Below are 23,462 nucleotides of genomic sequence, written 5' to 3'. Positions count from 1 at the left end.
TTGAGCTGGGACCTCATTTTATTGTCAGTGGAATATAAAAGCTAGCTAGAAACATTCAAGGAACCAAAATATCCCCTGCATGGAGACAAAAAAAGCCCGGCTATCACCTCACTATCTGAAGGCAGCTCACTGTCGCTTACATCTTCTCCATGGCACAGTCTTTAATGGCTCAGTGGGTTATGTCATGCCACTGAAGCATCCCCTTTTCTTTGGAGAGGGAGAAACTGGCACTGGATTTCATGAGAGGTTTGGGTTCAAACAGGAGCTGGGAACTCCTGGGTATCCTTATTTTAATTGTTTGGGCAGCACCTTAAGAGTCTTCTCACTCAGGGCTGCTTGTAAACAACACAGAATGGCATATGTAGCTAGATGTCTCAAGAGATCTCATACAGCAGGCAAAATCCTTTAGAAAGCCTAGCTCTGGGAACATGCAGAGATCCACAAACCACAGAGTGTTAGCTGAATAAGGGAGTCAAACACCTGATCTACATAGCAAACCTATACGGCAGGGGAATGAGTCTAGATCGGGCTGAGTCTAGATCGGGGTTCTCACAACAATTTTTTTGGTGGCCTCAGAGTGTGGCCATTAAGTCTTGCTGGTGTCCACTCTGACAATTTTTTCTAACATAGTTAATTTTAGGAAAAATCAGTATGCACAGACACAGGTCCAAATCATTGTGATTTATGTAGGGTTTTTTTTCCAGACTCAATAAAGATAACGTCCCATTGTCTCTATTCTTTACTGGGCCAAACCAAAATAGAAACACACAAGGTGCTTGGTATGTTCTTGTCTTTTTTCTTATGTCTTCTGCTCTTTTTTTGTTGCCCCCTCCTTTTTTTTTTTTTTTTTTTTTTAAAAGAGACGTGCTAGTTACTAAGTCTGCTGTGAAAAGTGACATTAAAACATACAACTATCACCTTTCCCAGCAGAGTTACTCAGCCCTGGCAAGCCTGGGGACAAATTAAGCCCTGGGTGGGGAGGTGGATATGGAGGCAGCAGGGGCCAGGGGCACTGGAGGGGGGAGGGACGTTGGGGCTAGAGCTCACTATTTTATGGCTGGGGAACGGAGCCTGAAGCCTTGTGGCTGGAACCTGCCACCCAAGAGCTGAAGCCTGACCCCACCAGCCCTGGGAAGGTGGGAACTTACTGGCTGCCTGCTCCTCCAGCTTGTGTATCTCCAGAGGTGGGCAGGACCCAACCTCTCCCGGTGGCCCTGGGGGAGGGGGGCCGCTGCTCCCCCCCGCCCCCATTACCGCGCAGGAGGCTGTGGCCACAAGAAAATTCTCTGGTGGCCACATCCAACCACGGTGACTGCATTTGAGAAACACTGGTCTAGATACATATCTATACTATGCTAGTCAGTCCGTCCTGGTGCCAGTAAACAGCTTCTCTCATCTTTGTGCCCAGAGACTGTGCCAGTTCATGCCAACACCAACACAGCTACTGCAAGGGCAGCACAAGGCTACAGACTGCCATACACCTCCACGACTTTCAGTCCTGACCTGTCACCTGCTACCAGCCAAGGCTAAGGTCCCTGCCAGCTCTGCAAAGCACGTCAAGCCTGACCTGCGATATCCCTGCTTCTCCAGCCCAGGGCTTCTCTTCAGCTGCCTCAAGCTAAGGTGGGCACTCTGCAAACAACAGGACAAGCAGGGCCTTCTAAGGACACCTAGTCCTCACTTGACCCCAGATCTTTACAGATGAAGTTGGTGCAATAATGTTGTTCTAGTCCCCAGTCTCCTCCCACCAACTGTGCCACTTGGCCCCCAAACAGGCTGAATCCTCTCACCCCATTCTCTTCCACAGTAAGGTTTCACTAGGAACAAGTCAGGGATAGGTGCCATTTTAGTCTTGCCTTGCTGTGACAGCAGACAATGGCGGAAGAGTGACGTAAGCTGCTGGGGGCTACTGAATATTCAGTTGGTAGCCAAGTGCAAACTCTTGAGGCCATGCTGGAGCACACCTAGAATCCCCTAGGGCAGTGCAAAGGAGAGAAGGAGCAATGGGAGTAGAGAGAGCCTGTCAGTGAATCCACTTTCTACCGCATGCCAATTTGCTCTAATTGCTGCTTCTAAAATTAGGCAGCTCCTTGGGAGGCACTTTCCTTTCCCCCAGCCTCCTGCAGTAGCCCCTCCAGTATAGACCTTCATATTCAGACAGCAGCCCACTGACCCACGCCCCCATTCCCTTCTCTCCTGATACTCAGCTCAGTCACAACAGCAGGTGCAGCCTGGCTCCTCCTTCCCACCCCCGCAGAGCCACTAATCAACTCCCCACAGCCTTCTGGCGAGTAGGAGAAAAGGAAATAAGGGAGAGAAAAACAAGACAACAAAAATGCTTGCAAAATAGAAAAGAGGAAAATGAGAAGAGGCCAGGGTGCCAACTGCGTTGGGGAAGGGAGACAGTATCCATGCATCTATTACAGGTGCACTCTAGCTGGGAACCACTGCTGTTAGCCAACACATCCCTCTTTGACAGTGACCAACAGAGTGATTCCCTCAACAGTACCCACCTGCTATCCCAGCTACACTAAAAAGGAATGAGTGGCTCTATTTGCAAGCAACATCCCCTGCTCCAGCCCCCGTCAGCAAACATCTGGCTCCTAAAGGCCCTGTTTCCATGATCCCTCATTCATTCATCTTCCACAGCCTGCAGGAGAAAGGCCAGGCAGACAGCATGACATGCTGCAATCACAGGGACGATCAGCATGTGAGTTGGGCTGGGTTGGTGCAGCCTTTTCAGCTGGAATGCCACCATTCCAAGCTGTACAGCTACTCAGCCTTGCAGCACTGAAGACATGAGACAAGGGGAATACACCCGATAACCCTTTCTTTGCCAGAAGACAGCACTCCTTTTGAATTTTAAAGAACAGTTATATTTACAAAGCCACTTTCAGGCTAAAGACCCCCAAACACTATACAGGCAGCATTCACTTTACAGTACGCACTCAGCCTACTCATAGCTGAGTCTGCAGTTTTCCTAGAACACTAATTACTGTAGAAGTGTTTTAAGCTCTTGCCTGAGGGAGACTGGAGAGTTATTTCTTCACAGTGGACATTAATAGTCTGGGGAGTATTCGACAGACCAGTGCTCATATCACTCATGCCCTCTGAGGTGCAATACAATGCATGCATCTGGACATGCATGCAGGTCGCACCTGTTTGAGCCCTTCAGAAATAACCCTGGCCTTAGAGATTCAATTTTTGCTCTTGCCTCCTCCTGTCTCTCTCCACCCCATATTCTGCCACTGCAGCAGCATCATTTTCAGCACAACATCCAGCCACAGTTGTTTGCTTTTGGCAGTACAGATAGTGGCAAGTAGAGCAAAGGACGCGAAAGCCAAGAAGCAGCAGAGGGAGGAAAGACAGATGGCTCTGTAACTGCAGCACTAAAAGTGTGTCGGGGGTGGGGGGGGGGTTGGGTTGGTTCCCCAACATCCACTCCAAGTTCTCACTGGAAAATCTGTTAGGGTCGGTCAATGTCTAAAGATTTCACCACGTTCAAGCATTAAACTCATTGCAGTTCAGATCCCACAAAGAACATATTCTTCTTTAGTTCTTTGGTTTACTCAGCATCCCTCTCTATGCCTGGGGGGAATCTCAGTGCCCTGATATTGCCGGGGGCGTCAGCCCCACCGGAAAGGGGTGACTCCAATGTTCTTCAGCATGTCCACCTCTTCATTAGTGGTCAGACAACAAGAGTTGGTAACATCTAAGCAAGCAGCTCATTTCGTCAGCTTCACACAGAGCTTCAAGCGGATGTCGCACAGGAATATGTTCATCAGGTCCTCACCGGCCTCCTGAGCAATCCTGCTGATCAGCTGGCCTCCCACACCAATCAGCATCTTCTGTACCACAAAACAGAGACAGAGGATTATCACTTTCACCTCTCTTACTTCTGGCAGTGACACCTACCTGCAGGGAAAGGCAGCCCTAGGCCTGGTCTACACTATGCATTTAGACCGAATTTAGCAGCGTTAAACCAATTTAACCCTGCACCCATTCACACAACGAAGCCCTTTATATCGATATAAAGGGCTCTTAAAACCGATGTCTGTACTCCTCCCCGACAAGCGGAGTAGCGCTGAAATTGGTATTGCCATGTCAGATTAGGGTTAGTGTGGCCTCAATTCGACGGTATTGGCCTCCAGGCGGTATCCCACAGTGCACCATTGTGACCGCATCTGAACTCGGATGCACTGGCCAGGTAGACAGGAAAAGCCCCATGAACTTTTGAATTTCATTTCCTGTTTGGCCAGCATGGAGAGCCCATCAGCACAGGTGGTAATGCAGTCTCCTGAGAATCGAAAAAGAGCTCTAGCATGGACCGCATGGGAGGTACTGGATCTGATTGCTGTATGGGGAGAGGATTCCGTGCCAACAGAACTCCGTTCCAAAAGACGAAATGAAAAAACATTTGAAAAAGTTTCCAAGGCCATGATGCAGAGAGGCCACACCAGAGACTCAGTACCGTGTGAAAGTTAAGGAGCTCAGACAACCCTACCAGAAAACCAAAGAAGCGAACGGAAGGTCCAGGGCAGGGCCGAAAACATGCCGCTTCTACGCTGTGCTGCATGCAATTCTAGGGGGGTCCGCCACCAGTACCCCACCCCGTCCATGAATTCTGAGGTGGGGGTGGTAATCTCAGCCATGGCTGAGGATTCTGCGGACAGGGAAGATGAGGACGACGAGGAGGAGGACGAGCTTGCAGAAAGCACCACAGCACTCCGTTCTCCCCAACAGCCAGGAGCTTTTTCTCACCCTGACGGAATTACCCTCCAGCCCTCCCAAGCCACTATCCCAGACAATGAAGCCATGGAAGGACCTCTGGTGAGTGTACCTTTGTAAATATAAAACATGGTTTTAAAAGCAAGCGTTTTTTAATGATTAATTTGCCCTGAGGACTTGGGATGCATTCGCGGCCAGTACAGTTACTGGAAAAGTCTGTTAACATGTCTGGGGATGGAGCAGAAATCCTCCAGGGACATCTCCATGAAGCTCTCCTGGAGGTACTCCAAAAGCCTTTGCAGAAGGTTTCTGGGCAGGGCAGCCTTATTCCGTCCTCCATGGTAGGACACTTGACCACGCCATGCATGTAGCAAGTAATCTGTATCATTGCATGACAAAGCCTAGCTGCGTATGGTCCCGGGTTTGCTGGCATTCAAGCAACATCCGTTCTTTATCTCGCTGTGTTATCCTCAGGAGAGTGATATCATTCATGGTAACCTGGTTGAAATTCAGGAATTTAATTAAGGGGACAGAGATGGCCATTCCTACTGGGCTGTTTGCCTGTTGCTTAAAAGAAATCCTTCCTTGCAGGTAGCCAAGCAGGGGGAGGGGGGGTGATTGGCGCTGAGCTTTTTCGCGTTTGGCTAGCAGGATCTTCCCTGCTACCAGCCACGTGGTGGGGGGAGGGGGTGATTAGCAGTGATCTTCCATGATACCAGCCACGCGGTGGAGGAGGGTAAAGCGATCATCCCAGAGAATTGGATGGGGGGGTGGTTTCTGCTGCTGCATGTTAACAGGAAAGAAGCAGCACTGAATGGGCTTTGCTTGCTATTTGGGAAAGGAGGGGCTGGTATATGAAGGCTGCAGAAGAAAGACAATGGCTTACCATGGCTGCATGCAAGCCGAATTCTGCTGCCCGGACCTGCGTCTGTGAGATCTCTAACACCAGAGCCGCAGGCACTCATATTAAGATGCAAAATGCGACCTTGTAGTGAAATCACATGTGCTATGTAAGGTGAATAGTGTTGTTCACCGTGAAAGAGTATAAGCATTGTTCTGTAAAATGTATCTTTTTAAATACTTCTCTCCCTTTTTTCCCCTCCCTCATGCAGCTGCAAAATTTTCAAGCCTCCCTACTCCATCCGAAGGCTATCTCAGATAAGGCGGCGGAAAAAAAGACGCGAGACGAAATGTTCTCGGAAATCATGGAAGTGACCCCGCAATGAAAGAGCTCATCTGAATGAGTGGAAGGATGTGGTATCAAATTACAGGAAAGATGCCAGTGAACGTGAGGACAGGAGGGACGCTCAAGATGAGAGGTGGGGCAGGAAGATCAGAGGTGTAGGCAGGAAGATCAGAGTGGTGGCGGGATGCAACTCTGGGGCTGCTGCGTGATCAAACTGACATGCTCCGGTCTCTGGTGGAGCTTCAGGAACAGCAGCAGGATCACAGAGTGCCGCTGCAGCCCCTGTATAACCACCCTCACCCTCACCATGTTCCACATCCTCCTCACCCAGACGTGTAAGAACGCGTGGGGGGAGGCTCCGTGCACCCCCACTCCACCCCCGTGGACAGCCCAACCAAAAGGCTGTCATTACTTTGAAATTTTTTTAGTGGCCTTTTCCTTCCCTCCTATCCTCCTCCCAAACCACACCCAGGGCTACCTTGTCAGTTCTCTCCCTCTTTTTATAATGAATTAATAAAGAATACATGATTTTTAAATGATAGTGACTTTATTTCCTTAAGCAAGCTGTAATCGAAGGGGGAGGGTGGGTTGTTTACAGGGAATGAGTCAATCAAAGGGGGGGGGTTCATCAAGGGGAAACAAACACAGCAGTCACACCGTACCCTGGCCCGTGATGAAACTCATTTTTCAAAGCTTCTCTGATGCGCACCGCTTCCTGGTGTGCTCTTCTAAAATCGCCCTGGTGTCTGGCTGTGCATAATCAGCGGCCAGGTGATTTGCCTCAGCCTCCCACCCTGCCATAAAGGTCTCCCCCTTACTCTCACAGAGATTGTGGAGCACACAGCAAGCAGCAATAACAAAGGGGACATTGGTTTGGCTGAGGTCTGAGCGAGTCAGTAATGTGCGCCAGCGCGCCTTTAAACGGCCAAATGCACATTCTACCACCACATTCTGCACTTGCTCAGCCTGTAGTTGAACAGCTCCTGACTACTGTCCAGGCTGCCTGTGTATGGCTTCATGAGCCATGGCATCAAGGGGTAGGCTGGTCCCCAGGATAACTACAGGCATTTCAACATCCCCAACTGTTATTTTCTGGTCTGGGAAGTAATTCCTTGCTGCAGCCGTTTAAACAGAGTAGTGTTCCTGAAGACGCGAGCGTCATGAACCCTTCCCGGCCATCCCACGTGGATGTTGGTGAAACGTCCCTTGTGATCCACCAGTGCTTGCAGCACCATTGAAAAAAGTACCCCTTGCGGTTTACGTACTGGGTGCCCTGGTGCTCGGTGCCAAGATAGGGATATGGGTTCCATCTATCGCCCCCCACCACAGTTAGGGAATCCCATTGCAGCAAAGCCATCCACTATGACCTGCACATTTCCCAGAGTCACAACCTTTCGTAGCAGCAGCTTAATGATTGCTTTGGCTACTTGATCATCACAGCAGCCCCCACAGTAGATTTTCCCACTCCAAATTGATTCCGACTGACCAGTAGCTGTCTGGCGTTGCAAGCTTCCAGAGGGCTATTGCCACTCGCTTCTCAACTGTGAGGCTGCTCTCATCTTGGTATTCTGGTGTTTCAGGGCAGGGGAAAGCAAGTCACAAAGTTCCATGAAAGTGCCTTACGCATGCAAAAGTTTCGCAGCCACTGGGAATCGTCCCAAACCTGCAAAACTATGCGGTCCCACCAGTCTGTGCTTGTTTCCCGGGCCCAAAATCGGTGGTTTCAATGGCTAGAACCTGCCCCATTACCATCAGGATCTCCAAAGCGCAGTGGGCCGCGGTTTGAGAGAATTCTGTGTTCATGTCCTCATCACTCTTGTCGCCACACTGCCATAGCCGCCTTCTCCTCGCCTGGTTTTGCAGGTCCTGGTTCAGCACAGACTGCACGATAACGCCTGAGGTGTTTACAACGTCCACGATTGCTGTCTTGAGCTGAGCAGGGTCCATGCTTGCTGTGCTATGGCGTTTGCACAGTTCACCCAGGAAAAAAGGCGCGAAACAGTTGTCTGCTGCTTTCACGGAGGGGTGAGGCTGTACCCAGAACCACCTGCGACAATGTTTTTTGCCCCATCAGGCACTGGGATCTCAACCTAGAATTCCAAGGGGCGGGGGAGACTGCGGGAACTATGGGATAGCTATGGGATTGCTACCCACAGTGCAACGCTCCGGAAATCGACACTAGCCTCGGTACATGGACGCACACTGCTGAATTAACGTGCTTAGTGTGGCCGTGTGCACTCGACTTTATACAATCTATTTTAAAAAACCGGTTTCTGTGAAATCGATATAATCCCGTAGTGTAGACATACCCCTAGAAAGCAACATGGTGACTGGGGAAGCAGATAAAGAGGATGTTTCATTTCAGTGTTTCTCAACCTTTTTGATACCAGAGACCAGCTTGCTGTCTTCCTAAACCGTGTTAAGGAGATCTCAGGGACTGGCGCTAGTCCACAGACCGATCGTCGAGAAACACTTATTTGGAGCATCCCTGAACCCTGCCTGTAGGGTATCTGTCACCACAGAACAGTGCAGGCTCTTCGCCCGTATGTAGAGAAACTGAAAAACCATCTGCTTGGCACTGGGAGGCCTGCCCCTTTAACTCACATACAGGGAGCATGGTCTGTGCCAAAGGGGTGGGAGGCACCTCGAGTGACTGACTGGCCAACTCACAGATGAGGCTGGTGCATGCTGTGCCTTCATGCTCTAGTCAGAAGGTAAGGGAGGTACAGAGTAGACCCTGTCACGGACATGCTCCACCTAGTACATAATGGGAGGTTTGGCCTCACTCTCTGTCTAGATGTACCACAGGGTTACAGATATTTAATGGACTTTACACTGTGCCTGACCTGCAATTCATAGCCCAAGGGACTCAGTCTGTACAGGAAGCCTAGCGCAGGACACATAGCACACAAGCCTATAGCAGAGAACTGGCTAAGAAACAGGATGTCTAGTATGCTCCATACAAATGTGACTGAACTCCATGGATGCACAAAGATCCTATTTCTGCACTGGGTCTCCAGACCCTCCTTTCTTATGCCCTATGGACTCCCCCAATCAGCAGCAAAAGAGCATAGAGATTCTCCCAGAATACTCACCACATGGGTCTCCTTTTGGACCAGCAGGTTCTGCAGGATGATGAGCTCCCCACTCGGCCCTTCCTCCCACATCTCTGTCTTCTGCAACATTAGAGCACAAACCCAACCACTCAGCAAAGTGGAAAAGTCCCCTGGCTCCAGGCCCCAGAAACTTCTATTCCCAGCTGCCTGTCCCTTCCGTGGCCAAGTGCACATGGACAGCAGGCATCAAGAGGGCCCCACTCCCCAGTGAAGGACTTGGGGATAATGCAGTGCCACACGCCCTCAAACATTAAACCCAAATCTTTAGAGATTTCAGCAGAGTATTGTACCAGGAAGGGTCCCTCTAATCATATGGACACTTATGAAAGGCTGCTCTCACTGAGCTGCTTCCTACCTGAACCACAGTGTAGGGCACTTCCTGTGGCAGATACTCCAGTAGCTTCCCCCTAATTACATTATCACAGATCTCCTGGGGCGACTGGCTTGTCAAAACCCTGCTGTGGTACTCCCATCGACCTGGCTTGGCTTGCATCAGGAGGTACTTCTGTCAACACAAAGAACAGGGGCAGTTAAAGGGGACCCAAAGTCACCAGTAAAAGTCCTAGGTGGAAATAAATCAAAGATTGTGCTCTTAAATAGTCTGACATGGTGCAGTTCCCTTGGTCAGATGGCACTCCATCACCAACCTACCAGGGACTCCTCAGGGAGCTGCAGACCACAGGCCAGGAGAAAGGGGACAGGTCAGACAAAGAAAAGTTGGCTATTTTCTCACATGATATGAGGCTCAGTATAACTAAGTTATCTAGGGCGAACACAAGAATGAGAAGGTGGAAGTCACAGGGTATAATGCAATTATTTCAGGCTAATTTACCTTCAGGGTCTCTACTGCCTCTCCACTAATAGCTGCTAGCATGAAGATCTCCTGGAAGTGTGGCCAGCCTTTCTTGTTCTTTAAGCCTCTAGATACCTGGTGGTTTGCAATTTGCGCTCTCTCTGTGCCTTCCAACATATGATCAGAGTTTGATGCTCTCACGCTACAACTGGTATCTGAGCCAGAGCCCCGCTGGACTTCACAGGCATCCTGGAGATAACCAAACTCTTTGGATGTATTCTCAGACAGACAAGTTTGGATGCTTTGAAGGCGATTGTTTCTGGAGGAGTCTGAATGCCTCTCAGACGTAGATTTCACTTTCAGTTTCTTTCCATTTACGACTCCCTTTGTGAGCTCAGTGGCCAGGTCCAGCAGAAGGGCCTTTCTCTTCAGCAGATCCACCTGAAATAGAGAGACTGATCAGGAATTTGTTCCAGATGAAACTGAGACAAATGAAACTGTCTCACGTAATAATCCAAGTCTTGAGGTGAAAGAGGGATGAATCATAGACGTACGGACTGCACCATTTGCTGCAGGCCTAAGTCACCCCTTAGTGAGTTACAAGACACTGGAAACCTTCAAATAGATTGATCTCTTCTGTGGCATTTGCCAAGAAACCAACATTTAGTTTAACCTTCAATAGAGGTATAAGGAAAAGAGGCCCTGTATGTAATGCCCAAACACTAACTCACTGTATAAAAAGGAAGACTTGGACCCCTCTCTCATTTACCTTGTTCATGACCAGGATGCTGGGAATCTGTGGGAACTGAGAAAGACACTCCACCACCTGGGGACTCAGACAGTTCCGTGTCCAGCGTTCTGACACATCCACCAAAACCAGAACTGCCAAACAGAGAGATACATTTGAAACCCCTCTTGGCAGACATCAGTCTTTAATTGCCCCTCAGCTTGTGGCCACTTTCTTCATATCACTGCCTTTCTTACTTCCACAGCAGAATGTGTCTGTCTGAGTGTGAGTATGATAAAATAACGCACTTTTCCACACCTTCCCAGTGCCACACAAACTAATCCTCAACCACCCAGCCCTATCATCCACACTGCCTCCTTCAGCGGTGTACAGGTACTATACTCTTCCCCAGTTACAGATGTGGGGAGTTTCTGTATGTACTTTCCCGCCACTCTATCCCTGCGTACCCAGGAGCTGCCATTGCTGCTCCACTCAGTATATGGGCATTCGGATACCAGGGCAATGGCAGCCATATAAGTACCCATCAAAGACACATCAGGATTTGACTTGATATAGTAAGAGAACTGGGTTCCCACCTAAGTCCGCATGTTTCATGCTGTCCCATGGATCATGTATCAGGGATTTGTCCAGATTATGCCTGAAAGAAATTCCCGTTATGGAACTACATGTGCATCTGCTCATAAACTGCCTCCTTTTCCACCCTATCACAGAGTGGAAGAATTTCCTCTTAAAATAAAAGATAGTCCATTTCACATTCCCTTTTAGTACCCAGCTAGCGCAGTGCCACCTTTTCGCCTACATCAGTTCTGAGAGTGCAGTCCCTAGCACAATGGATTCTCAACAGAGACTGTGGACTCTAGGTGCTACTGTAATGCTGGTAATTGTAAGGTAGTTCAGAGACAAGAACTGGGCTCAAAGACCTTCTCATTCTATGAACACCACACCTCTATCCCAAGTAAGTACCCATTACACCCCTTTCATTCTACTCTACAAGCTCCTACAGTGGAACTCACGTTCTGGCCTCCTCAAACCTTGCCCACTTGGATTTTCCATCAACCTACATTAAGAGAGATACCTTTTGGCTTTCTTGGGGCTGATGAGGCCAGGTGTGTCCAGGATGATCTAGAAAAAGAAAGCCAAACCAATAAGGATTGTCCTGTAATTACTGACAGGAAGCTAAAACTCATGTTTGTGCAACTGAAGTAGACTGCAGGGTGTAAGGAAAATGCTATGGATCATCTGGGTAATAATGCCTATTGCTGAGAGTTACCTTATGACATGGGGAATACCTACCAGCTGAGTGTCTTCTTCTGTGATGACTCCACGGGCTTTGCATCGTGTGGTGTGCACCTTCTTAGATACTGGGAAAACCTGCAGGAAACAAGTCAGACGTGTACAACATCTAAGAAACAATCTGTAACCTGGTTCTCAGATGCTGCAGGGACTGAGGTATAACAGCTTTACCTTTCTGCCTAAGAGTTTATTTGAGAGGGTAGATTTCCCAGCATTTGGTGCTCCAATGATGGCAACTCTCAGAACCTTGGGGTTCTCTGGCTCATCTGGCTGGTGCACCAACAAGTTATCTTGCTCAGCTGCAGAAGGAAAAAAGGTGTTCAAATAATAACACTGCAGTCACACCAAACTGTACACATTTAATGGATTAGTCAACCAGAGACTAAAAAGAGTATTGTGTTTTGTGCAGTGATATAAGTGACTAAGAGATTAACCTTGAGAGACTACAGCCTTTAATCCCCACCTCATGCGGTACCCAGCTATTTACAACTGCCTGGACTTCTTTTGCAAGTCACTCCTTCCAGAGCTGTTTTCCAGCTTTCTGCTATGCCCTCTTTAGAGGCTGCCTCTAATGCTATTGTTCATCACCTCCCTAGAAAAATCATCCAGGCAGCTGAGTTTACCTTTGCAGTAAGACACTGGTGGTGGATGCTGCCCCAGTGCACATTCTGTCTTCTCTCTGGAAATTCCTAGGATAGTATCCAGGGCAGAACTGTTTCCATAAAAGCAAGCAGGAAAAACGTTGACCCTCTGGACTCTATTCTCCAGGAAACAGGCAGCACGGACTGAAAAACCAATACAGCAACACCAACTTAAACCTGCTGCATGCTGAACCAAAAATGCTACAAGAAATTCTAAGCAAGATGGCCTCAAAACACAGCCGAGAAATTCGATTTATTTTACCAATATGGGTTCCTCAGTCCCACTAACGGATTATGGTTCTTTCAGGTTACAGTTGGGATGGTAATGACAAGGACACACACGCTACATAGCCAGAGAATTCCATAATCAAGGCTCTTAAACCATTAATATAGGATTTCTTAAACTGGGGGTCGGAACCCCTCAGGGGGTCATGAGGTTATTACATGGAGGGGTCATGAGCTGTCAGCCTCTACCCCAAACCCCGCTTTGCCTCCAGCATTTATAATGGTGTTAAATACATTAGAAGTGTTTTTAATTTAGGAGGGGAGGGTCACACTCAGAGGCTTGCTACGTGAAAGGGGTCACCAGGACAAAAGTTTGAGAATCACTGCATTAGTATGAATTATGTACAAAGGACTAATCACATCAGAAAAGATATTAGCAAACACTGTGGCTGAAGCCCCTGCCTGTAATTCTCCCAGGCCTCTCTCCTTGCTGCCCATTACACTTAGGATGCCTTCTCATGTGCCAGTTCACACAGCTTCTTCCACGATGCTTTTCAAGTTCAACAATGACCTGAAAAGGGGTCAGCACCATTTCCCAGGATTTGTTTAGGGAACTGTGTCTGAACTGTATTGTTCAAATCTAGTAGCCTCTTTCGCAACCTGTGCAGAGAGTTTTACCAGTTTTCCCACCTTTGGCTTAGCATTGGTACTAACAATGGAACCACAAGTGCAGACCAGGTTCAAGTATTTTTACCACCAAGTCACTAAGCTCAGCTATGAGCAAGTTTAGATAACATGATGATAAAGGCATCTGAGCTCACTCTACACTAGTACTTCTAGCAATGTTGTCTGACTGCTAAGAATTCTCACTTTCTACAAGATGCTTCAATGCTGGTAACACTGGTCTACAATTTTTGAGAAGTCGTCTGCTTCAGAGCTAAAATGTGGTATTTATTATGTATTTTGATGTGCTGAATTCAAATATGACAATTAAAACAACTGATTGGCTACTGTTTCTAAGATATTTAAGTTTTTACATTTTATGTCTATGTATATTGTGTAGATAGTAGAGTTTTAATCATAAATTGTAAACCTAGGTCTTTTCATGTGTTTATGGTTGCTTTACATGATAATATTTCACCTGTCCTGTTTATGTAACACTTTAAAAATCAGCAAAAGGGTTATATAAATAAAATTTATTATGAAACAAAAGGCAAAAAACTATTATGTACATAGTTTAGTCCTATTCAGTGTCTACTCGGCGCTTCTTGGCTTGTCTCTTGTATTCATTAAATGGAGCATCTCTTGTCACTGTCCAGCAATAGTCTGCAAGCATTGATGGGCTCCATTTGCCCTGATAGCATTTCTCCATTGTTGCAATGTCCTGGTGAAATCGCTCGCCGTGCTCGTCGCTCACTGCTCCGCAGTTCGGTGGAAAAAAATCTAGATGAGAGTGCAAAAAATGTATCTTTAGTGACATGTTGCAACCAAGGCTTTTGTATGCCTTGAGGAGGTTTTCCACCAACAACCTGTAGTTGTCTGCCTTGTTGTTTCTGAGAAAATTTATTGCCACTAACTGGAAGGCTTTCCATGCCGTCTTTTCCTTGCCACGCAGTGCATGGTCAAATGCATCATCTCGAAGAAGTTCACAAATCTGAGGACCAACAAAGACACCTTCCTTTATCTTAGCTTCACTTAACCTTGGAAATTTTCCACGGAGGTACTTGAAAGCTGCTTGTGTTTTGTCAATGGCCTTGACAAAGTTCTTCATCAGACCCAGCTTGATGTGTAAGGGTGGTAACAAAATCTTCCTTGATTCAACAAGTGGTGGATGCTGAACACTTTTCCTCCCAGGCTCCAATGACTGTCGGAGTGGCCAATCTTTCTTGATGTAGTGGGAATCTCTTGCACGACTATCCCATTCGCAGAGAAAACAGCAGTACTTTGTGTATCCAGTCTGCAGACCAAGCAAGAGAGCAACAACCTTCAAATCGCCACAAAGCTGCCACTGATGTTGGTCATAGTTTATGCACCTCAAAAGTTGTTTCATGTTGTCATAGGTTTCCTTCATATGGACTGCATGACCAACTGGAATTGATGGCAAAACATTGCCATTATGCAGCAAAACAACTTTCAGACTTGTCTTCGATGAATCGATGAACAGTCTCAACTCATCTGGATCGCGAACAATGTTGAGGGCTGCCATCACACCATCGATGTTGTTGCAGCCTACAAGATCACCTTCCATGAAGAAGAATGGGACAAGATCCTTTTGACAGTCATGGAACATGGAAACCCTAACATCACCTGCCAGGAGATTCCACTGCTGTAGTCTGGAGCCCAACAGCTAGACTAGAGCCAATCAACAATTTTAAGCATCATTTTCGTACTCAGTGACCCAGAATTAGCAAAGTTTGACTACATTTATTTCAGAAGCATTTTGGCTGTAGAGCAGTGTAACTTGTCCTTTATGCCTGTACATTAAGATTTACTATTTGCATCATGCTAGCACCTAGGAACCTCAGCCCCGGACCAGGACCCCCCTGTGCTAGGTGCAGTAAAAACACACAAGAAGATGGAACCAACCCAAAGAGCTTACAATCCAAGAAGACGACAAAAGCCAAGAGACGGACAAGTGCAAAGAAACAATGAGACAATATTAGTCATCAAGACACACCGGTTTCACACCAGTGGCCTGGTCACTATCAGGTTTTGTAGACATCACAGCAAAGGAAGAATTCAACAGGAGGATGAGATGGCTTTGCAGATCTTTATCGGTAGCTCCTGACAAGTGAGGGGCAGTAAGGGAGAAAGTGCAAAAGGGGCTTGTTTGGGAGATGGGGGCTGGCTTTATGGACTGCTGTGAGGTGGGTCGCACAAAGCTAAACAGCAACTGCACTCAATACCAACAGGAAAAAAAGGGCTGAACAATGACTCCTAAGAACTGAACTCTCACAGGGACAGCAGGAAAAAGAGCTGGTTGTGCTCCTCTTGCCAGGGAAAGGAACATGGGTGCTGTCTGAATAATGGATGTCAAGGTAAGTGAGTAACCATAGGGGAGAGTTTCTCTACATGTGACCGAAGCATTAAAGGGCAGAAACTCTTATTTGAGCAAGTGCACATGGAAGTTTCCTCTACACTCGCCAGTTATAGCATCCCCACCCCAGACCCAACCCAATGGCCTGTGGCTCTGTGGGGAGCTCCCTGATCAGAAGAGGAGGGCTCCACACTCCAGGGAGTAGGGAGATTGGCTCCTGGCGGCTGAGACTGGCAGTCCAGGGTGTTTATCAGCATCTGAGCAGCGGCAGCAGAGCATCTGGCACGGTTGTACCATCTCATAACCGCTCTACAGCAGTGCCATAGTCTGCCCTAAGTGCGCCAGAACCAGCCCTTGGGCCTTCCAAAGCTTCGCACGCCTGGGAGTCCCCCCTGCCCCAACCAGGCCCAGCTTCCCCGCACCAAACCGGGCCCAGCTCCCTCTCCCACCTCCTCACCGCCCACTCTGGGGCTTCAGCTGTTCCCCCCGCCCGCCTCATGCTTCCCTCTCTCCCAACCAGGCCCAGCTCCTCTCCCACCCCACCCCCAACGGCTCTAGCTCCTCTCTCGGCTCGGGACGTCCGCATTCCCCCCCAGACCGCGCCATTCTGCCCACCCTGCCCTGCCGAGAGCGGTGTGCTCGGTGAGCTTGTCCCGCGCCGACGCGCGTGTGGCAGTCTCCCCCCCCCCAACCGGGAACAGCTCCTCTCCACCCCCGCCCTCCCCCAACCGGGCTCAGCTTCCCCACGCCGCCCACTCCCCCCAAACCAGGCCCAGCTCCTCTCCCACCCCCGCCCCAAACGGCCGCCTTCCCCCGCCCGCCCAGCTTCCCCCCCCCAACAGGCCCACTCCCTCCCACCCCCCCCCCAACGGGCTCAGCTTCCCCCCCGCCCGGCCCGCTTCCCCCCCCAACCGGGCCACTCCTCTCCCACCCCCCCCCCGCGGCTCAGGCTCCCCCCCCCGCCACGCCCCCCAGCTCCCCCCCAACCGGGCTCAGCTCCCCCCCCCGCCCGGCCCAGCATCCCCCCCAACCGGGCTTCAGTCCCCCCCCGCCCGGCCCCACACCGAGCTCTCCCACCTGTGCGGGCAAGCGCCCGACCTCCCCGCCACGCAGGCGCCCAGCTCAGAGGCCCGGCCACGGCGGCCATACACCCCCAGCCTCAGCACTGCAGCCCCTCCGCCTCGCTATCCGGGCGCCGCCATCTTCACCCGCCCCGAAGCATGTGGAGTCGCCCCATTGCTGGGGAACATCGAGGGCGGGGCCCGGCCTACTGCGCCCCGTGCCCCGATACCCCCCAATCCCCTCAGCTCCCCAGCCCCCCGACCCCCTGTCCCAGCCAACCCTGCTCCCACCAGCCCACCCAACCTCCAGCCCTCAGCTCCCCAGCCCCCCCCGGACCTCGTGCCCCCAGCCCCCCCCACAATCCCCTCAGCTCCCCCAGCCCCTTACAGCCCCCCAGCCCCTCCCCACAATCCCCTCAGCTCCCCAGGCCCCTGTGCCCCCAGCCCCCCACAATCCCGCTCAGCTCCCCCAGCCCCCCAGGGCCCCTGTGCCACCAGCCCCCCCACCAATCCCCTCATTTCCCCAGCCCCTTACAGCTCCCCCCAGGGCCCCTTTGCAATTTTTTTCCCCTCAGGTCCCCCAAGGCCCTCCCAGGCCCCGTTGACCCCCAGAACCTCAGCCCGCTATGCGTCCCAGCCCCCCCCGGACCCCCGTGCCCCCAGCCCCCCACAATCCCCTCAGGTCCCCCAGCGCCCCCCCCGAGGGCCCCTGTGACCCCCCAAACCTCCAGCCCCTCAGTCCCAGCCCCCCCACAATCCCCTGCAGCCCCCCAGCCCTTACAGCCCCCAGAGCCCCTGCAATCCCCTCAGTCCCCAGCCCCCCCCCCGAGATGTGAGCAGGGGGCCCCTGTGACCCACAACCTTCCCACCCCTCAGCTCCCCAGCCCCCCCCCCGGAGACCCTGGTGCCCCAGCCCCCCCCCACAATCCCCTCAGCTACCCCAGCCCCGTATACAGCCTCCAGCGCCTCTGCACTCCCTCAGCTCCCCAGCCCCCCACAATCCTCTAGCTCCCCCCAGTCCCCTACAGCCGCCCCCACCCCCTGCTATCACTTCAGCTCCCAGCCCCACTCCCCAGAGCTGCTGTCCCCCAGCCCCCCCGCATCCCCTCAGCTCCCCAGCTCCCCTCTACACCCCCCCCCCGGCCCCTGCAATCCCCCAGTTCCGGGGCCTGGGATCCTATTGGCCCCTCCACCCTGCCTCTCTACAGGCCCCCCAGGTTCCCCTGCAATCCCTCCAGCTCCCCTACAATCCCCAGATCCACTGCAACTCCTCAGCTCCCCCAGGGCCCGCCTACACCACCCCATGGTCCCTACACCCCCCCAGTTGCCTCCAGTGGCCCGCTGACCTCCCCCAGCCCCCACCTCATAGGTGACCAGATGTATCAATCTTATAGAGACTGTCCCGAATTTGGGCTTTTTTCTTATATGGCTCCTATTACCCCCCACCACCGTCCAATTTTTCACACTTCTGTTCTGGTCACCCTACCCCTCAGCTCCTGCAGCCTCCCAGCCCCTGGCAATTTCGTGAGCCCACAGAGCTCCCCAGCCCACACACCCCACTGCGTTGTTGCTGTTTGCATACAGAACCCCTCACTCTGGACCCTTTGATGCTCCTTCATCCAGACCCCTGCTGCTCTCCATCCGCCCCCCCATCCCCACCTCTGCCCTGCAGGGCCGGAAACTCTCTCAGTGCCCCCAGCAGATCAGTGTTGATACACACCCAGCCTAGATCTGCCCCGGTCCATGCTCGGCAGCACCACGGGCTGCTGCTCACCTGCCCCATGGTAGCATTGTTGTGTCTGGCCAAGGACAATTGCCAGTGTACTGGCCTGATCCTGCCCCACTGTCATTTTTACTGCACACAATAGCTTGCTCAGCACCACCTCGAAGAACAGAGGGCAGGGCCCTGCCATGCAGCGATTTCATGGCCCGGCAGGGACAGCAGCAAGGTAGTCGCTGGCATGTGCAGCGGGGGCACTGCCCATATGATCCAATCACCTTTCCGTTTATTGAGAGAACAGGCTGTCTCTTGAAGGTAGAAGCCCAGCAGAGGGTTTTTGGCCATTCTCGCGCCCCCCCCCCCGAAATCCTGCTTAGTCTCAAAACCACCCCCTGTCGGAAGCAGGGAATTCTTCTTTCCAGCTGGGTGGAGACCAAGGCACAGAGAGGTGAGTGAGGTGCCCAAAACCCAAGAGGTAGGGGGTACTGAGCTGAGGGAGAGCACAAGAGCTCCTACCTGTCAGGAGTCGAGCTGAGGATACGCAATAGGGCAGTGGAGTAAGGAAGGAGAAGGCCAGGAACAGAAGGACGGGGGGCTGGATGGCAGGAGCAGGGTGCCTCGCTAGAGGGGAGTAGACTGATGAGTAATTTTTTCTACCATCCTCTCTTCCCCCCCACTCCCAAGCAGCTAAATTAATTGCCTGGATTGCTGGTTCTCGCTGCAGGCTTGTAGCCAGCACCATGGCAGACAGAGACGCTGGGTGCAGCTTCTAGGAGAGAAGAACAGAGTTCCCGGGCAGGTTTCTCCTCGTGTGCTCAGTCCCGCTCCAGGAGGGGAAACTCGCTGCCCCCTACCCTACAAGGGGCAGAGAGGCAGCACCAGTGCTGGGCTGTGCCTTTGGAAGGGCTGTTTTCTGGGATCATACAACAAGGGGAAAGAAATCCAGACATCAAAGAAAACACCTTTATTTCTCATTGATTGGCACAGGGACTAGGGAGAGGGGGTCTGGCCCAAAAGAATCTGACCCCCAGGCAGGGCACCCCAAGCTCTCCCCCTGCCCTTTCACAGCTTGGAGAGGATGTGGGGGGGAAGGTCTCATTGCTGGCCTCCCATAGAGGCTGGCACCCTGGAGGGGTGCTGCTCCCACCTGGCAATGGGGTGCTGCTCCTCTTGCTCTCGCTGCCCGGATGCTGGGGCGGCAGTAGAACCGTTACCATTACTAAAGTCAGTAATGGTAACGGTTTCATTGACGCCCCATGGGCTCAGCCTCCTGGCAGGTGCCTTCGCCAGCTCTGAAAGCTGCTTCTTGCCCATGTGGCAGTGGAATCTTCCCTCTCGCTCCCGCAGCCTGCTCGCCCCCCATGGCTTAGCAGGGCAGTGCCTCCTAGCCTGGTGGGAGGAATGGTTGTTAACCTTTTCTTTCCTGTTGGCTACTTCCCCGCTTGCAGCCTGTTCAAGCAGGTGTTCCAGAGCAGCAGCGAGGGTAGCGCTTGTTTCCGTCCCACACTGGAGACCCAGGGAAAAAGGAGCACACTGAATGCAGGAAGAGGCTAAAGGGGTAAGGCTGCCACAGGCAGGGCCAGACCTTCATGGGAGGCTTCACCCCCCTACCCCAGTGCTTAGCCTGTCACCCTCTGCAGGAGGGGGAGGAACTTGTGCTGTGCTAGAAGTGCTCCCAGCTGGCCAGGCGTTCTCCCCTGCACTGGACCTGCAGTAGAGCCCCTGGCTGAGGGGTGAAGCTCAGGATAGTACATCATCTATACTGTAGTGTCTCATAGCAAACTTACAGTATATGATGATATCCTGCCCAGAGCCCCCATGGCGGGTGGACACTCTTGCTGCCTGGGCTGGAAAAGGGAACCTAGAAAAACACCAGGAGAATAGCATTATGGGCGAGAGCAGAGAGCTGCTGAGACAGGACAGTACGAAGCCAGGCTGGCCTGCCTGAGAGCAGCCACTGCTCCCTCCTCTCACCAGTTTCTCAGCTGCCCTAGGATTTCCTAAAGCCATCGAGTACAATATAAAGCCAGGGCAGGCCTGGCCTCCGGGCCTCCCAGCTCCTGGGCAGGCAGTTTGGTGCCAGAGCCCCCCACATGGTGTCTTATGGGGGTGGGGAAGTGTCTCCAGAAAAGAGCTGCCTGGATCTTGGCCTTGCTTGTCCTGCCCTCCTGGCATCCAAGGCAGGCGTGTGGGGCATTGCCCTCCAGTTACTATCCCAGCCAGCGCCAAAGGGCTTCTCAGAGCAGCGTGAGCACTGGACATGGCAGAGCAGGGAGGGCACCTGCCCTGCGCGGGGTGGAGAAGGGAGCCTGATAACACAGGCCTTTCCACACACAATGCCCCAGCCTCCAAACAGAGCTTCCACACGGCCAGCGCGGAGCCAGCTGCCTGGCCCCCCACAAGGCAGGGCTCCATGGAGCTGGGCGTTAGTCCTTTGCATCCCTGGGGACATTCTCCCTCCCATGGCGAGGGGCCCCTCTCTGTTCCCTAGTGCAGAGATTGTCATGTACCTGCTGCCACCCTGCTGGCTGCTGAGAGGGAGCTGGGACTTAAGGGAGCAAGCAGCGAAAGTCCAGCCTGTGATAAAGCAGCAACAGGGGTCCCAGGTCTCTCTGCCGGGGCTGCCCCACTGGTGCAGCTCTGGGGAAGTCGAAGGAGGCACTGCCAGAGCCCGTTTCCCTTAGCCTGGCTGCCATCACTAGGAGAACCAGCTTCCCTCTGGAATCTGCAGGGACCAGCCCTAGCAGAATCTGCCCCAGGAAGATTGAAGAAGCACATGGCAGTTACCACCCAGGCCAGGGGATAGTAGCATGTAGCAGAGTCCAAGCCCTCTTCAAATGTGACCCACGGGCATCTCTGGTGGGGCGGGACGGGATGCAGCCAACTCACCCTGATGGGCCGGAGCAGAGCAGGTTCACCTCTGGGGACTATGGACATGTCATTAAAGGGAAGAATCAAAAAGAGAGCAAGGCCCCTGCTGGTGAGCCTCAGGAAGGCAGAGCCGGCTCAGGGCACTTACCGGGCTGGGCCGGGCCAGGCCAGGCCAGGAGGAGTGAGCTCCTTTCTCCACTCCAGAGCCAGCTCCTCCAGCTGAGTCACTTATAATACCTACTCTGGCCTCATTTGCATATCAAGTATCTGCTCCTATCAGGCCCTCCCCCCTTTTAACCCGTTCCTGCCTGGCTTTGGTGCAGCTGCAGCAGCCAAGAGTCTGCCCAGTGCTAGGGAGTGTCAGGAAATGACAGAGCTTTGGGGACAGCGACTGAGTCTGCTTCCTGGGCTTGTGGCTGCTTGGTGTGGAGCTAGCACCCTGCCTGCTCCCCTGGGGCGAAAGCCCCCTGCACATGGTGACAATCCCCACACCAACCACCTGGCTCCCCTGGGTCAGAGAAGCACCGACAGGGCCTGGATACAGGGGCCAGTTCTTCCCATTTGGAGAAGAGCTGCACCAGAACTTGGGGTGTCATTACACACATTCCCCAGGACTCCCATCAAAACAAGCCCAGTCCAAGCGCCAGCAGCGCCCACGGCTACCCCATGGGCCTGGCACCTGCTCCAGGCTTAGCACACATATTCGCACACTGCAAGAGCAGGGAGACTTGGGCACCAGCGGGAGGGGCTCTGGAAGCTGAGCAGCAGGAGCAGTTCTTCTCCCCACCTCACTAACATATCCTGGAGAGAGGAGCGCTAGGGCCAGGGTGCTCATGCCCCAGGGGCCACTTTCTGCCCAGCCTGCCAAGAACAGGACCCAGCTCTAGTTAGGGCTGATTAGAGCCATGGAGTTCATGCCAGGGCACCCCATCTGCTAGGATCTGGGCTAAGACCCACTAAACTCATTGCATGTGTGGGCCACCAAACCACCAGACAGGGCTACAAAGCTGGGCCCTGACCATGGCTCTGACCAGGAACCAGAGATCCCTGCTGGCCCAGAGCTCAGAGGTTGTCAGCTTCCAACTGGTCTTGCTTTTTTCCAAAAGGAAACTCCATTCACTAGTGGGCTACGTGCAGCACAACCTGAAGCCTCCCCAGACTGATACGATCTCTGCCCCCAACCGTGGGCATCCCAGACCCACAGAGGTGAGACAGCCCTGCTGTGGGTGGCTCCCAGCCCTGCAGGTCTAGGCATTGCCACCTCCTCCACCCTGTGACAGCGCTACACATTCAGTGCCTCCCTGGGACCCCATTCTGACCCGGCCACGCCCCTGCCACCAGCCAGGCATGGCTCATTTCCCTGGTGTGCCCCTGAAACTGCCTGGGGAAGCTGTAGGCTCAGCAGGCCTGAGAACCAAGCTTGTATGCTTAGAGCACACCCCCCTGGGGTTGCTCTGGTCCCCCCTTGCCATTGGGCCACTGAGGCAGGGGCCAACCTACGCACAGCCAATGGAGGGGTATAGAGGCTGTTCTTGGTGCAGAGCAACACATGGCTATTTCAGAGGGACTCAGCACCCAGATAGCTGGTGGCATCTAGGTTGGGGAGGGATGGACACGTGTGTCCATGTGTCCAGACTCTGGCTTGGGGGAGGGAGGGTGGCTGGCGAGATGCCAACCCAGCTGAGTGCAGGCGCTCCTCCACTGGAACCCTGGGGTAGAACATGTGGGGCACTCATCTGGGGTGTCACTGGGCGCGTGGCCTGCGTGCCTGTTTGCTGGCCAGTTCTCTAGCCCGGCAGAGGGGTGGGGCTCAGGGTTCCTGGAAGTCGCTTGCCTGCGGGGCCTGTGATAAGGGGCAGTATGGGGTGCTCTGCGAAGCTGCTGATAGACAAGAGCCTGCTGCTTATCAGGGGCCCTGCCCTGGCACCTGGGTGGGAGCCTGTGCTCTCCCAGCAGCCCTGCCAGCACCTCGGCACTGCCCAGGTTGCAGCAGGACCTAAGGCTGGAGCTGCTCTGATCCTGGCAGGGAACACGGGTGGGGAG

The 23,462-nt window shown here is 52.6% G+C and overlaps 1 protein-coding gene and 1 long non-coding RNA gene across 3 annotated transcripts in view; one reads left to right on the top strand and one right to left on the bottom strand.

The window, feature by feature from the left end:
* On the bottom strand, positions 1 to 21,641 carry ERAL1 (Era like 12S mitochondrial rRNA chaperone 1). Of its 2 annotated transcripts, XM_075059555.1 has the most exons (12): positions 20,336 to 21,641; positions 19,065 to 19,317; positions 12,488 to 12,649; positions 12,036 to 12,163; positions 11,865 to 11,942; positions 11,647 to 11,693; positions 11,147 to 11,208; positions 10,593 to 10,705; positions 9,863 to 10,264; positions 9,386 to 9,535; positions 9,010 to 9,090; positions 1 to 3,848 (listed from the first exon to the last, which is right to left on the bottom strand). In XM_075059555.1, exons 1-12 carry the CDS (start codon positions 20,366 to 20,368, stop codon positions 3,726 to 3,728), a joined length of 1,632 nt encoding a protein of 543 aa, XP_074915656.1. In that variant the 5' UTR covers positions 20,369 to 21,641; the 3' UTR covers positions 1 to 3,725. The 2 variants fall into 2 exon arrangements, with proteins under 2 accessions (XP_074915656.1, XP_032644613.1); XM_032788722.2 differs by lacking the exons at positions 19,065 to 19,317; positions 20,336 to 21,641 and adding an exon at positions 16,845 to 16,997.
* The window catches only part of LOC142045790 (uncharacterized), a 30,111-nt gene continuing 25,566 nt past the window's right edge, over positions 18,918 to 23,462 (top strand). The window contains exon 1 of the long non-coding RNA XR_012654659.1: positions 18,918 to 18,996. This is a non-coding gene — a long non-coding RNA (uncharacterized LOC142045790). The remainder of the gene's footprint in view (positions 18,997 to 23,462) is intronic.

This window comes from Chelonoidis abingdonii, chromosome 20, assembly GCF_003597395.2.
Source record: "Chelonoidis abingdonii isolate Lonesome George chromosome 20, CheloAbing_2.0, whole genome shotgun sequence".
In the NCBI taxonomy this organism is placed as follows: Eukaryota; Metazoa; Chordata; order Testudines; family Testudinidae; genus Chelonoidis; species Chelonoidis abingdonii.
This window is presented reverse-complemented; position numbering and strand designations above follow the sequence as displayed.

Excerpts from the sequence above, each read along its gene's own strand:
- ERAL1 (XM_075059555.1), bottom strand. The coding sequence starts at position 20,368 with ATGGGGGCTCTGGGCAGGATATCATCATATACT. Across the intron at positions 19,318-20,335 it reads GCAGGATATCATCATATACT|AAGCTGCACCCAGCGTCTCT; the intron begins GTAAGTTTGCTA and ends CTTCTCTCCTAG. Across the intron at positions 10,706-11,146 it reads CATGAAACATGCGGACTTAG|TTCTGGTTTTGGTGGATGTG; the intron begins GTGGGAACCCAG and ends TCTGTTTGGCAG.